Source organism: Gymnoscopelus braueri (genome assembly GCF_963280865.1).
Source record: "Gymnoscopelus braueri genome assembly, chromosome: 17".
Lineage (NCBI taxonomy): Eukaryota > Metazoa > Chordata > Actinopteri > Myctophiformes > Myctophidae > Gymnoscopelus > Gymnoscopelus braueri.
Window position 1 is genome coordinate 39,680,975 of NC_137617.1, and position 15,570 is coordinate 39,696,544.

General features: G+C 43.0%; 1 protein-coding gene across 1 annotated transcript in view; it reads left to right on the forward strand.

Annotated features, from left to right (window-relative positions):
- LOC308105137 (proteasome activator complex subunit 4B-like) overlaps positions 1-15,570 on the forward strand; it is a gene marked incomplete at its 5' end in the record, with an annotated part of 75,792 nt that overhangs the window by 21,506 nt on the left and 38,716 nt on the right. The window contains 11 exons of the mRNA XM_080455770.1: positions 371-549; positions 4,458-4,544; positions 5,415-5,601; positions 7,625-7,714; positions 8,153-8,217; positions 8,339-8,489; positions 9,454-9,552; positions 10,225-10,294; positions 12,042-12,109; positions 13,040-13,243; positions 15,118-15,275. Coding sequence (XP_080311896.1) covers positions 371-549; positions 4,458-4,544; positions 5,415-5,601; positions 7,625-7,714; positions 8,153-8,217; positions 8,339-8,489; positions 9,454-9,552; positions 10,225-10,294; positions 12,042-12,109; positions 13,040-13,243; positions 15,118-15,275 — 1,358 coding nt within the window. The remainder of the gene's footprint in view (positions 1-370; positions 550-4,457; positions 4,545-5,414; positions 5,602-7,624; positions 7,715-8,152; positions 8,218-8,338; positions 8,490-9,453; positions 9,553-10,224; positions 10,295-12,041; positions 12,110-13,039; positions 13,244-15,117; positions 15,276-15,570) is intronic.

The window sequence follows — 15,570 nt, forward strand, 5'->3', positions numbered from 1 at the left end:
AATCGAGAGGCATGGTTTATATACTGTTTATACATTATATAAACTAAATCGATTAGTCTGATTAACTACTTAAAGGGATAGAACACCCTAAAATGTTCTATGGATTAGTCACCAAGTGGAAACTTGAATTGAGCACTTGAATTCATGGATTTTTTTTGGGTCTTTTATACAACAGTGTTGTGTAAAAATAGCAAAAATTGCTGAGCTTGTACATCTGCTATTTTCACCAAAAGAATACTTTTGAAAGAAAAAAAAGGGACATTTAAAAATTCTCCCCCCAAAATCGATTATCTTCATTCAAATCAATTATCGATTATTTTTCATAATCAATTAAACTGGATTAATTGGATGACCTGTCGCACCCCTATAGGCCAAGCTGATGCGTGTGCTGCAGCGCCTCCCGGCATGCGTGGTGCGGCGCGTGCACCGGGAGCGCCACGCCCCTCCCTGCTGGCTGGTGCCTGTACCTGAAGACCAGAGGCTGACCGACGCCCAAATCCAGGAGTTCAGCCAAAGCCTCATGGGCGCCGCCCTACTGGCCATGTTCAGGTATACCTCACCTTGGGGGGAATGCTAGCTATAGGGACTGAACTATACTGTATGTCAGTGGGGTCGTATGGGTGGGCCTAGCTCCAATCGGAACCTCTCCCTCCGCTGTATATAGTCCATGAGCCAGAGCCCCAAAATTGAGCAATTATTATCGAAAGAGTGGGCAAAACCAAACCTATATTAAATTGTTCAGAGGGTCAATACGAGTAAATAAATGTATGATAACCTCACCACAGGAGCAGCTTTTTCATGGTTATCACACATTTTGTAATTTTCCCCATACGTACATGACAGGTCAAAAAATGACAAAATTTTAAAAAGAGTTATCATAATGAAACTGCCTGAGTTGATTACTTACATGAAGACAATGATTTATCGTATTACAAGTTTTCTCAAATTGTATATTTAAATATGCAAATTAGGCATTTAGTCCATGAGCCAGAGCCCCAAAATTGAGCAGATATTGAATATTCCCTCGTTAAAAACCTTTGAATCCAACATCTTAACAAAATGAAATAAGTATGTTGACTCTGGCTTTGTCCAATGTTGATTCTGGAAAGTTATGCAAATTTGGGCAAATTTTCCTATGCCTAATTTGCATATTTAAATATACAATTTCAGAAAACTTGTAATACGATAAATCATTGTCTTCATGTAAGTAATCAACTCAGGAAGTTTCATTATGATAACTCTTTTTAAGATTTTGTCATTTTTTGACCTGTCATGTACGTATGGGGAAAATTACAAAATGTGTGATAACCATGAAAAAGCTGCTCCTGTGGTGAGGTTATCATACATTTATTTACTCGTATTGACCCTCTGAACAATTTAATATAGGTTTGGTTTTGCCCACTCTTTCGATAATAATTGCTCAATTTTGGGGCTCTGGCTCATGGACTAATAGCTCCGAGATGAGGTTCCACGTTTGTCGGTGCCGTTTTAGCAGGACATTTTCGAATATTTTCCACTTTACATGTTTCTTACCCCTTTCTGCACATCGTATCCAAAAAGTAAAGGTTTTCTGAAATGCTCTCAGATGTTTGTATGTAAATATTCGAAAATGTCCTGCTCAAACGGTACCGGGCCACGTAGGACCTCATCTCGGTGCTACATAGCGGAGGGAGAGGTTCTAAATGGGGCTGGGGTGGGCCATGTGCATTTTCAGAACATGTTTATTTTTATAAGGAATCGATCGAGTGTGTTCCGGCTAGGATCAATGTAGCCCTGGTCCAGAGCGTCAGTGAGTTCTCTCTAACGCCCTGCCAGGCGCTCGGCTCTGCTTAGAGACAAAGAATTACACTGCCCTGCGAGGGCTCCAACTGTAGTAAAAATAAACAAAACTACTTTGCTACTCACCGAAACAATGGCTATTTTGTGTTGTTGAAAGTCTATTCTCCATGGGGTGGGAAGCCCACCTTCTCTGTATGATACACTTTTTGGGCCGAAAATAAAATATGTCCGCGAGACGGACATTATTTTATTTACTTCACTGCGCCCTCTACAGATCTGGTCAATATAAATGACCATTGACCATATCTGTAGAGGGTTTGGAGGATTGTTTTGTTTATTTTTACTACAGTCGGAGCCCTCGCAGGGCAGTGGAATTCTTTGTCTATAAGCAGAGCCGAGCGCCTGACAGGGCGTTAGAGAGAACTCACCGACGCTCTGGACCAGGGCTATACGATCAATGCAACAAATATAGTATGCTTTAAGTTCTTAGTTATCAGTATTATAGTATCATTTTTCAATGTTTTAAAGAAAAAAAGACCATGACATATTTTTCATTAATGTTATATTATCATTCAAATCTTAGTGTTTTGCCAGTTTTTTGGGGGCCCCCTTGCAATATCCTCTCAGCCCACCAGTTGGCCCCCGGGCCCACAGGTTGGGAATCAATGCTCTAGCCGCGACAAAAGCTACAAAACCACCAGGCGTGGTCAGATACGCTGTTTGCCGAGTCTCCGTTCAAGTGTTGCTCAATAACGCGCTCGTCGACCTCATCAAGTGTGCGTCTGCGTGTGGGGGGCGACGAGCGAGAAAAAATATAAAGGCTTGGGTTAAAAAGAACACAGAATTAATAATAATGATAATGAATTGCATTTTTATAGCGCTTTTCCAAGTGCTCAAATCGCTTTACAATGGTTCATTCATTCATACGGGGGGGGGGACATCGTGAGGTGAAGCGGCGAACAGTCGGACGCCAGTGTCCTCACTTTTTCCCACATTCACACACCAATGGTGGCAAGCTAGTGCCGACCGACTCATTGGAGGCAATGTAGGGTTCAGTGTCTTGCCCAAGGACACTTTGACACTATAACTCTGGGGAGGCCCGGAATTGTCTGGCTGAACTATAGTTTTTCCCCCTATTACAAGCAGGAATTGTGTGGAGAGTGAACGGGAATAGAATTGGTGAAACTAATACATCACTCATTGGAGCGACTGAAGCCAGTTCAACTTTGTTTTGTAGCTTTTGTCACGAAGCTCCAGTTTGTATCTTCACGTCGCTGACATCTGTTGAAAATGGCTAGCCTGTCGCTTTGTCACTGCTAATGTGAACACGGCCTATGAGTGACGGGTAACGGCATATTTGACATGCCTGGCAGCAAATATCCTAAAAAAAACAGTATTTTGGAGTGGTTACAATACTATTGTAACGGTTCCAAAATACTCAGCTGCAATATTAGCACGTGTAATTTATGTCGTTGGACAAATCGTGAAACTGTCTGGCTTATGTTGACCAGAGACTTAATATTTACTGTGGTGCATAAATCAAACTCCCTATGCATGGCAGTTTACTTGGTCATTCAACATAGCAATGATGTCATCATGACAGATTGTCATATAAAAAAAAAAAAAGAACCATAAAATATATACTGTACGTGTAACTACATAATAACTTAAAATTGCAATTGTCGTTCCATATCCTCCTTGGACATTTGTGGAAAATATCTATGGAATTTCAGTTCAATTCCCTTTAAAAAAAAAAAAGGAAAACATTGGACATGCCTAGAATATATACGATCCCCACTGTGTGTGTGTGTGTATTGGGGGGTCCATAATTAATTAATCAATCTTGGACTGTGGTCCCTCATTTGCATTCATGGCATCGACTCTAGGAAGTATACACACAGAGAAAGAAATCGTGTCATTTTTAGATTTCTTTGGCTATTCAAAAATAGCAGATATACAAGCTCATAGCGTGGCACCAAGTGCCACGCTATGAGCTTGTAGATCTGCTATTTTTGAGAAAAGAAATCGTCAAAGTTTGTGCAAATCTTTGAATATATATATATATTTTTAAAGCATCTGGGGATTCTACAACTGTCTTCTAAATCCTACAGTTTTTAAAAAAAATGTGTGTTTCTATATCAGTGGTTCTCAAACTTTCTCATGTCAAGGACCCCCAAAATGATATGTATTTGGCCGCGGACCCCCATATCAAAATATTTTGTAATAGGGACCCCCAGAAGCAAAGATTTGAGTCAAAAAAATTCCCTTTAAGAATATATATATTCAAATATTTCCAAAATGTTTCAAGATTTTTCAAAAATAGCAGATCTACAAACTCACAAGCTTGTAGATCGGCTATTTTCGACGCGCCATGATGCGTCAACCAAATACAAATCAGGAATACCACATGCCGTCCGCATGTCAACGTAAATTACACAGACGCTCTCATCCTCCTGTACCAGCCAATGAAAAACCACAAGGAAAAGATATCCGGGTAGTTATTTTACAAGATCAAGGTGTGTAAATTGGCAGACAGGCCTTACAGGCCATGAGCTAGTGGCCTTAATCTGGAGAGAATAACAGGTAATCTGGTGATTACCGGTCGGTCGGTCAGTTGTCTGGTTTTAAATGTGTCAGTTCAGTCTGTTGACTTGCCGCCCTCTTGTGGTCACGTGCAGTAAAACGGGCAGCATGGACGCAGCCTATGCTCTGCAGAACCTGGCTCTGCTCACCCCAGAGCTCACCATCCCTCCTGTGCTGGAGAAGTAAGTGACGCGTGTGTGTGTGTGTGTGTGTGTGTGTGTGTGTGTGTGTGTGTGTGTGTGTGTGTGTGTGTGTGTGTGTGTGTGTGTGTGTGTGTGTGTGTGTGTGTGTGTGTGTGTGTGTGTGTGTGTGTGTGTGTGTGTGTGTGTGTGTGTGTGTGTGTGTGTGTGTGTGTTACAATGAACAGTACATAATGTAGACCATTCATTTCATATACTGTAGTCACTAACTACAGTATCACCATTTACACTACAGTGTAGTGTAAATGGTAGCCTTTTTTACGAGTAAAGTAAGCATTGTGTAGTGACGTGTATAGCGAAGTGTGTGCGCTAGAGAGAGAAAGCGAGGCAGAGAGAGAGAGAGTGCGTGTGTGTGTGTGCGTGCGTGCGTGCGTGCGTGTGTGTGTGTGTGTGTGTGTGTGTGTGTGTGTGTGCGCGTGTGTGTGTGTGTGTGTGTGTGTGTGTGTGTGTGTGTGTGTGTGTGTGTGTGTGTGCGTGCGTGCGTGTGTGTGTGCGTGCGTGCACTGCCTACCAGTGGTGTAAAGTAACTCAGTACATTTATTCAAGTACTGTACTTAAGTACAATTTTGATGTATTTTTACTTTACTGGAGTATTTTTAATACTTTTACTTCTACTCCACTACATCTCAGAGCCAAATATTGTACATTTACTCCACTACAATTATTTGAACACTTTAGTTATTAGTTACTTTGTAGATTTTGATTATTATGAGTACTTCTACTTTTGGTATTTACAATACTTTTGTACATTTTTTATTCCAGGCTTTTACTTGTAACAGAGTATTTCTACATTGCAGTATTGATACTTTTACTCAAGTAAAAAAGAACTTTTTCCACCACCTCTACCTACAGGATGTACGCAGCCATGGAGACGCTGACAGAGCCTCACACGCTGACCGCCACGCTGAGCTGTATGATCGGCATGGCGCGCAGCCTGGTGTCTTCTGGAAACAGCTTCCCTGAGGGCCGCCTGCACGTCCTGCCCCTGCTGATGGGCGCGCTGCCAGGGGTAGACCCCAACGACTTCAGCAAGTGCATGGTGGGTAATGGGCCGGCCTCCGTTTTATCAATGGAATGAAACGCGTCGTTAATTCCGTCGCGTTGGACATGCAGGACCTTCTACCTCTCCTCTCCTCTCCTCTCCTCTCCTCTCCTCTCCTCTCCTCTCCTCTCCCTCCCCTCTCCTCTCCTCTCCTCTCCTCTCCTCTCCTCTCCTCTCCTCTCCTCTCCTCTCCTCTCCTCTCCTCTCCTCTCCTCTCCTCTCCCTCTTCGTCTTCCTCTCCTCTCCTCTCCTCTCCTCTCCTCTCCTCTCCTCTCCTCTCCTCTCCTCTCCTCTCCTTTCCTCTCCCTTTCCTTCTCCCTCTCCCCCTCCCTCCCCTCCCCTCCCCTCTCCTCTCCTCTCCTTTATCAATGAAATGCAATGGTGGAAAAAGTACTCACATTCTTTACTTAAGTAAAAGTATCAATACTGCAATATAGAAGTACTCTGTTACAAGTAAACGTCTGGAATTCAAAATGTGCTTGAGTAAAAGCACTAAAATGTTTGAAAATAGTAGACCTACAAGCTCACAACACGTCGCGATGCGACGTGTTGTGAGCTTGTAGATCGGCTATTTTCAAATAGCTTAGGCATAAAATAGGGCTAAAGTGGTTAATGTATGTTTTATAATATAATAATTTGTAAATGCAAAGTAACTACAGTAACTAAAGTTTGCCTCTGAGATGTAGTGGAGTAGAAATAAAAGTATAGACAATTGGAAATACTCCACTAAAGTAAAAGTACCTCAAAATTGTACTTAAGTACAGTACTTGGATACATGTACTTAGTTACTTTACGCCACTGCCTCTCCTCTCCTTTATCAATGAAATGAAATGCATCGTTAATTCCTCGCACGGACAAAACCTTCTCCTCTCTTCTCCTTCATTTCCCCCCCCCCTCTCCCCCCCATCCCCCCTCTCCTCCCTTCTCCCCATCTCATCTCCTCTGCTCCTTCCCTCTCCTCTCCTTCACTTCCCTCTCCCTCCCTCCCCCCCTCTCCGCTCCGCCCCCCCTCTCCTCCTCCTTTCCTCCTCCTCTCCTCTCCTTGTTTTATTGTGTTCCATAAACAAGCGAAGCGGAACCCTCCATTTGCAAGCCAATCTGTTCCCCGTTCATGGTTGAACGGTGAAGTGGATGTTAGATTTCTATTTTCGGGCCCTCCTGGTTCTGTTGGGTCTCTGCAACCATGACAGCCTAAACCAATCCGTCCCACCACAAAGTAATTGAATCCCCCCCGTTTGAAATACTGTAGTTCCTCCTCTCTCTCTCTCTCTCTCTCTCTCTCTCTCTCTGTTCTGTCGGGCTAATTGTCTGGGAGTACGATAATTAATCCATTAAGACCGGGCGGGAACGCATATAATGTGTAATTTTTTAAGATTTCTTTGGCTATTAAAAAATTGTAGATCTACAAGCTCATAGCACGGCACCGAGTGCCATGCTATGAGCTTGTATATCTGCAATTGTTTTGAAAACTCGTGGAAAATGTGTGCAAATCTTTGAATATATGTTCTACGAAATGTCTTCGAAATCCTAACAGTTTTTTGGAAAAAACGTTGCTATAATATCAGTGGTTCTCAAACTTTTTCATGTCAAGGACCCCCAAAATTATATGTATTTGGCCCGTGGACCCCCATCTCAAAATATTTTGTTCCAGGGACCCCACCATGAAACAAAGATTTGAGTTACAAATGTTCGCTTTAAAAATAAATATATATTCAAAGATTTGCACAAATATTCAAGATTTTTCAAAAATAGCAGATCTACAAGCTCATAGCGCGGCACTCGGTGCCACGCTATGAGCTTGTAGATCTTCTATTTTTGAATAGCCAAAGAAATCTTTAAAATGACACAGATGCGTTCCCTGGTCTTTATGGGTTAATCTGAGAGGTGGTGCTGCGTGGATGCACTAGTTTGTAGTAATACGTTTCTCTGTGTGTGTGTGTGTGTTTGTGTTTGTGTTTGTGTGTGTGTGTGTGTGCGTGTGCGTGTGCACGTGTGCGTGCGCGTATGTGTCACTGTCCAGATAACGTTCCAGTTTATCGCTACATTCACCACTCTGGTGCCTTTGGAGGACTGCTCTTCCGCCCCGTCCCAACACCATGACCTCACACAGGTACACACATGATGTCATAGGAAAAGGTTCATTGTTTACCTGGTATCCTATGGTTTCAATGTACAGATTATTATTTTGATAGTATATTGTTTAGACTGATGCTATAGGTTCTTGGTTTACTTGTGATCCTACTAGTTTACTGAGGCACTACACTGTCTCTCTGGATTTGATTTATGCGTTTGCCTTGCTTATTATACAGTGAGTCACCCTGGATAAGAACGTCTGCTAAATGCCTAAATTGCCAAAAATGTAAAAAATATATACTGGTAGCTATTTTTGCTATTTGTTGTACAATGAAGTATATTTGTCTGGTTAACTGAGAGTGTATTGGACCTGTTTTTCGCTTTTGCCCCAAATACAGAAAAATACACATACTCTACACATACACCAAATAATAAACAACAGTATATTAATATTTTTTCCCCCCCACCTTCTCAGATTGAGGAGGATTTGTGTTACGCTTCAGCGCAGTTTGAAGACTTTGTCCTTCAGTTTCTAGACAGGTAATGCACTCGATTTTCTTTATCAAGTCATGTAGTTTGGATTAGAATAATGTATTCTACGCAAAATTGTATGTTTTAAAACTTGTGTGTGTGTGTGTGTGTGTGTTTTTCTCTTTCCCAGGTGTTTCGCCCTGATCGACAGCAACACTCTGCTGCAGACCAGAGATGAGATGGACACGGACACCCAGGACCAGCTGGAGAGCCTGTTGGAGCTGGGCCTGTCCTCTACCGTCAGCACCATCCTCACACAGTGCTCCACCGACATATACAAGGTCACACACACACACACACACGCACACACGCACACACGCACACACACACACACACACACACACACACACACACACACACACACACACACACACACACACACACACACACACACACACACACATAGTCATTTATCATTGCTGTAGGGTGGAAACCTTGTAAAAAAAACTGTTACATTTTTATAATTTTAATAACGATAAAAAAAAAACTGAAAATAGACAATCTACAAGCTCACAACGAGGCGTTGTGAGCTTGTAGATCAGCTATTTTCACTACTTTTGTGCAACACTCTTGTATGATGAAGACGGGGAAACCATTTGTGTCATTTTAGATTTCAGCGTTGGCTATCCAAAAATAGCAGATATACAAGCTCACAGCGCGTCATGGCAAAGGTATTTGTAGAATCGGCCTCAGGTCTTAATGGGTTAATTTATGAAAAAAAAATACATAAAAAGTTAGAGATACAAGGTTTCTGACTGACAGCAAAGATTTTCATTCACACGCATTAATTGCTTTTTCTTTTTTTAATAACTAATTAACATTAAAGGGATAACAAGATGGATTGTCCTAAAAAACAATTTACAGAATAAATAAGTCAAGAGTCAATCATCACTCATTTCATTTAATTTCTTTCCATTTCAGTTATTGTTTGTTATTAGTACTGGGACAGCGATTAATTTAAAGTAGCACCTGAGATTGCTAGCAGCTCATTTTGGATCTGTTGTTGTCCCTGGGCAGGTAGACACAAAACAAAACATCAAGTACACACAAAACACTTGCCCTTTTTGTCCACCGAAAGAACTTTGGTTATAGAACCGCTTACATTCTACTAGGTTCTTGGAACCTCGCCAATGACCATCGGCCTTGGTTTTCTGTTCTTGTGAGGACATTGATGCAAGACAAAACATGAACAGCAGCACTGCAGTGTCTCGCACGATTTGAATGTGCAAAACATGTTCTCTACAGGTGGCGCTACAGAAGGTGTATCATTTCGCCACCTCCAACATCTTCGAGCCCTGTGTGTCTGGCAGGATGGTGGCGGACATGTGCAGAGCTGCAGCAAAGGTGTGTGTGTCTGTGTCTGTGTGCGTGTGCGCGCGCGCGTCTGGCTGTGTTATGTATCCTCTTTGATGTGGGGTCAGTGGACGTCTTTAAAGGGGTCTTCTGTGAACTGTCCCTAAAATTGATCCTGAAATGTTCCAGCCGCATCAGCTGATGTGGAAAATTTAATTTGACCTCCTCTGGTCTAGAACTTATCCCTCACATCATTCCTGGCTTACATTCTGTGGTTATTGTCCTTTACTGTACGTCAGTGGTTCTCAAACTTTTTCAATTTGCCCCCCCCCCATCCCCCCAAGGACCCCTGGTGGTCCCTGAACCCCACTTTAAAAACCTGTGCTTTTATGTTGTGTTTTATTTAGATGTATTATTATTAACCATTTAAACCCCTATACCTGGTCTCTTAGGGCTCTATATAGTGTCTTTTCTGTTTTCTCTCTGCATTACGTACACGATCTTCTCTGAAAAGAGGCGTTGTTGTCGATCTAGCTATTTCCTGTGAAAGTTGTCCCCCAGAATACGGATGCTTGGGGGTTTAAGTGGTTTAACTTTGTTTCATCGTTTTGGAAGTGAATCGATACTAATTTTGATCATTTCTTGCTTGCTTGTGTGCATTCGCTTGGTCATGGTGTGTGTGTGTGTGTGTGTGTGTGCATGTGTGAGTGTGTGCGCTTGCAGTGCCATCCCGCCGAGTCTCTTCGTCTGTTCGTACCTCACTGCTGCGGCATCATATCCAGCATTACAGACAGTCAGTATACTCAATGTGTGTGTGTGTGTGTGTGTGTGTGTGTGTGTGTGTGTGTGTGTGTGTGTGTGTGTGTGTGCGTGTGCGTGTGTTTGTAGTGCTAGGTAGTGTGTAGAGTAGTGTTAATAGTAGTGTAAACATAAAGGTTTAAATTGAGGCTAAGGCCCAATTTATACTTAAGTCGCACACCGGTGTCGCGCACCGCATATAGCAAATCTACAAGCTTGCAATGCTTCGTAGCGCAATGCATTGCGAGCTTGTAGATCTGCTATTTTCATGTGCGCGACTACAGCACGCAACTTAAGCGTAAACCAGGCCTTATTCATGTAGCATTTCATGAGGCAGACTGTGGGTTCATTGCCATTCAGGCCCACACACACACCTCAATGTTCAGATATATCAACATGATGTGAATGTCTTAATGCATTATAGGCTTTATACGTTGGATTGGTTCTGCGAGGAGATACACAAAGTACTTAGAGTTTGCGAATCTGCATGTTGTCTGAAGTGATTGCTTTTGAAATGCGAACGGAACGCTAAATGATTGGTCCACGCCTTAACTGTTTAACTTCAAACCGTTTGCCGTCAGGCGGCTACCTCGTATCTCCATATATCGACTTTGTATGTTTTTTTTTCTCGTAAATCTACGCCCTACTTCATCGTACAAGAGTGTCGCACAATAGTGAAAACAGCCGATCTACAAGCTCACAACACGTCGCATCGTGGCGTGTTGTGAGCTTGTAGAACGGCTGTTTTCAAATGATTATAATTTGTTTTAATATTTTTTTATCCCACGATTTTGTAACCCATTTTTTCACCCAGTGCCAATGCCCGAAGCTGTAATCCTGGGCGCTACTCTCCCTCTGCCAGCCTGGGGAGAGCCCCGAACTGAGCTCATGCTTCCTTCAATGCATGAGGAGGAGTGAGCACTGTTTTCACTATTTTAAAATGTTTTCTGAATAATTATATAAAAGGAACGTTTTTTTGGGACATCCCAGGTTTCCGCCCGACTGCAACGAAATCAAAGTCGCCCTTTAGAGACCTGCGTAGATGCGACTCATTTTAACCCATTGAGACCTGGAACGCATCTGTGTCACTTTAGATTTCTTTGGCTATTCAAAAATAGCAGATCTACAAGCTCATAGCGCGGCACCGAGTGCCGCGCTACGAGCTTGTAGATCTGCTATTTTTGAAAAATCGTGAAAATTTTTTTATTTTATTTTTTTCAAAAAAATGTTAGGATTTAGAAAACATTTTTAAGAATCGCCTCAGGTCTTAATGGGTTAATTCCTGACATATGGAAAATTACGTACAGCAACACACATCATGTAAATTACATATAGCGACTGGCTGCTGTAACTGTGGCACTCCAAAGCAATCACAGAAAAACGCTAGTGTTCCGTTAGAGAGCTCGCCTCGTGGTGGCGCCGAGGGACTGGCGGCCCCGGCCCGTATGTTTGTGTTTTGGAGACGACGGAAGCGCGCGTGTGTGTGTGTGTGTGTGTGTGTGCGTCAACAACGGAATTCCCTGATGCAATGCTGATCTCATCCACCGACTATAAACAAGAGGGAAGATTGAAAGGGAAAAAATTGAAAGAACATGACTCATTTTAGTCTAATTTAGACACCACGCAACAACACAAAATGCTAATGTGTTTTGGCAAACTAGAGCCTTGATCAAAGCATGTTTTGTGTGCGTGTGTGCATTTGTGTATGTGTGTGTGTGCGTGTGTGCGTGCACGTGTGTTAGATGAAGAGCTTGTGAGCGAGGAGGAGCTGGATAAGGAGTTATTGTGGAATCTCCAGCTGCTTTCGGAGGTGAGATGAGAAGCTATCAAATTGCATCATCACACACACACACACACACACACACACACACACACACACACACACACACACACACACACACACACACACACACACACACACACACACACACACACACACACACACACACACACAGCTTCGCATCCCCGGCAATCAAACACTACACAACCATGACGCTGTCTGTCTCTGAGGCAGCTAGCTCACCCCTGGGGACAGAATGTGTGTGTGTGTGTGTGTGTGTGTGTGTGTGTGTGTGTGTGTGTGTGTGTGTGTGTGTGTGTGTGTGTGTGTGTGTGTGTGTGTGTGTGTGTGTGTGTGTGTGTGTGTGTGTGTGTGTGTGTGTGTGTGTGTGTGTGTGTGTGTGTGTGCGTTTGTTTGTTTGTTTGTGTAGACACGCCAGATGTTCTATTACGTTTTAACCCATTAAGACCTGCAGCCGATTAAAAAAATGTCTTCTAAATCTTAACAGTTTTCTGAAAAACGTATATTGCTATATCAGTGGGGGTCCTTTTTCATATGAAGGACCCCCAAAATTATATGTATTTGGCCGCGGACCCCCATCTCAAAATATGTTGTTCCAGGGACCCCCAGAAGCAAAGGTAAAAAATGTTCGTGCCAATTATCAAGATTTTTCAAAGATAGCAGATCTACAAGCTCATATCGTGGCACAAAGTGATGCGGTATGAGCTTATAGATCTGCTATTTTTGAATAGGCAAAGTATAAAACAATGGATAAAGTGTTTAAAAGCGAAAATGGCACAGATGGCTTTCCCGGTTTTAATGGGTTAAGACAGCAGTCAAATGAACTGTGTCTACGTGTCTTTAATGTGTTTGTGTTCGTGTGTGTTTGTGTGTGTGTGTGTGCGTGCGTCTTCGTGTGTGCGTGTGCATGTGCATGCGTGCGGCGTGTGTTATTTAAAGGTGATCCGCGTGGACGGGGAACAGCTGCAGAGGTACCGGGGGGACCTGGAGCGCGTGCTGTGCGCGTGCGTGCGCCTGCGCTGCAAGCGGGCGTACACGCTGGCGTGCAGCCTGCTGGAGCACGCGCTGCGCTCGCTGTCCCTCATCTACCCCACCGACTACCGCAGCACGCCGGGAGGCTTCCACACCGACCTCCCCATACGGGTATGAGAGACCGCCAGCCGTCTGACATGACACACACACATGGATTAAAGTCTCTCAGTCGTTCTCAGTCAACTGATTTCAGTCATTTTGGATTCCATTGAAGCCAGCATGTCTTCTATGGAAGCATGTTGCACAGTGAACAGCCTATCTATAGGCTGTTTTCCATAATTTTTTATAAAGATTCAAGCTTTTGAAGTTGTCAAACTAGCATTATGTTTAGAGCAGAGGTCTTCAACAGGGGGTCCGGGACCCCTAGGGGGTCCTCAGAGTTACAACAGGGGGTCCGCCACATCTTTGTGTGGTTTTTACATTAACCACTTCAACCAAGTATCCCCATTCTAAGGAGAACTTTAGCCAAAAATAGCAGATCTACAAGCACACAACGCCTCGCGCTGCGAGGCGTTGTGCGCTTGTAGATCTGCTATTTTCGGTAACGTGGTTTGATGTAGGGGGGAAAAAGAGCAGACTAAGTAAATACACATTAACATGAATCCAACATGATAGTGCTGTGAAACAAGTCAATGAAAGCTGCCTATGAAATCTATGAAAAAAAAAATATTTTATACAATATATAATGGGGGTCCCTACTTTATCTCGCTCTCAGCCAAGGGGTCCTTGGCCTGAAAACGTTGAAGACCCCTGGTTTAGAGGCATCTTCCATAAAATACTAATGGTCTCAGATATTTCATAAAAGCAAAGCCTCTGTGATTTCTACACCTGGTTGGCAGTATGTAGAACAGCAGGAACAATATTACAAAAAAAATATTACTAAATAATTCATAATTCTACATATTGTGTTAATTGTTTAGGAAGCAGTGCTAGTGTGGGTGGCTCCTTTCAAAATGTTTCATAATAGGACTTGGCCCAACAAACTTTCTTCAGTCGTGATATTTTGCTTGAATCCATGCACACACTGACCCATCTGCATGATAAGATATGATAATTTAATATTTTATGTCCACTGGTTCTCAACATCAGGTCTAGTTGAATCTCTCTCTCTCTGTTCCTCCATATCCACACTCACAACTATGTCGTTAGCCTCATAGCATAATTGCCTAAGTATTTTTTTGGTCAAACTGACATTTCTGCCTAACTAATAAGGTACTATTGTGTCTTATTGCCTATGTCCTCAGCCTATCAGAATGCTTGTACATTCCAAAATCACTTTCCGCCTAAGTAATTTCAAGTTGAATTATGTTTGAATGTTTTTTTTCTCGATTTTTCATTTCTTCTTTTCTGAAAACCTTAAAAATATGACTTGGGCAATTATGCTATGAGGCTAACGATATTGAGGCTTGGTACCTTTCACGCATAGAGTTAAAAATAATAGAGAGGGCACCGGATATCGCCTCCCATCCACTTGCATTGAGTTGCTCACCCAGGACTCAGGCAAGGCGGGGGATGTGCAGACAGATAGATACTATTTGTGTCAGGGACACTTTACTTAAACAAGAACAACAGTTAACACAAGCACACACAGTAAACATACAAAACATCTCTACACACACTGAAAACCGGAAGAAACAAACAACATGACAATACGTAATGAACCAGCACAGCCAGTTGAGTTGTCACAGGCAGTATTAAGTAGTGATAGTGAGTCCAGACTCTAGGCAATCAGAGTCCATAGAGGAGAGGGGAGGGGCTGTGGGGACAGACCCAGGACATGACAATTTGTATGCATTTGATGTATTACCTTGTTTTTGCCTTGCTTACTGTAAGTCGCTCTGGATTAAGAGCGTCTTCTAAATGCCTAAATTGTAAATTGTGATTCTAATCTGATTGTGTGTGTGTGTGTGTGTGTGTGTGTGTGTGTGTGTGTGTGTGTGTGTGTGTGTGTGTGTGTGTGTGTGTGTGTGTGTGTGTGTGTCCAGGACTGGGGCAAGGCGGGGGACGTGCAGGCGTTGGGGGTGTGTTGGCACGTTCCCAGTCGGGAAGAAGAGGACTTTGTTTTTCAGCTGCTGGACCGCCTCCTGCGACCCGAACTCCAGCGAATCAAAGACCACGTATCGGGAGAGCAGCCAATGAGCAGGTCAGCTGATGTTGTTTTTGTTTTTCTTTCTTGTGACGGACATTTGCAATCTGATTGAGTGTCCAAGATGTTATTATAACCAAACCATGTAAATTCATTAACCACTTAAACCCTCTATACTTGAGTTTTTTTGTTTTTTGGGGGGGGCTTTTTAAGCCTTTATTATGGATAGGACGGTAGGCTGACAGGAAATGGGGAAAGAGAGATGGGGAGCGACACGCAGCAAAGGCCGTCGGGGATCGGGACTCGAACCCACGACACGCCGTCAGGCTACATTGTAGCCTGACGGCCAAAA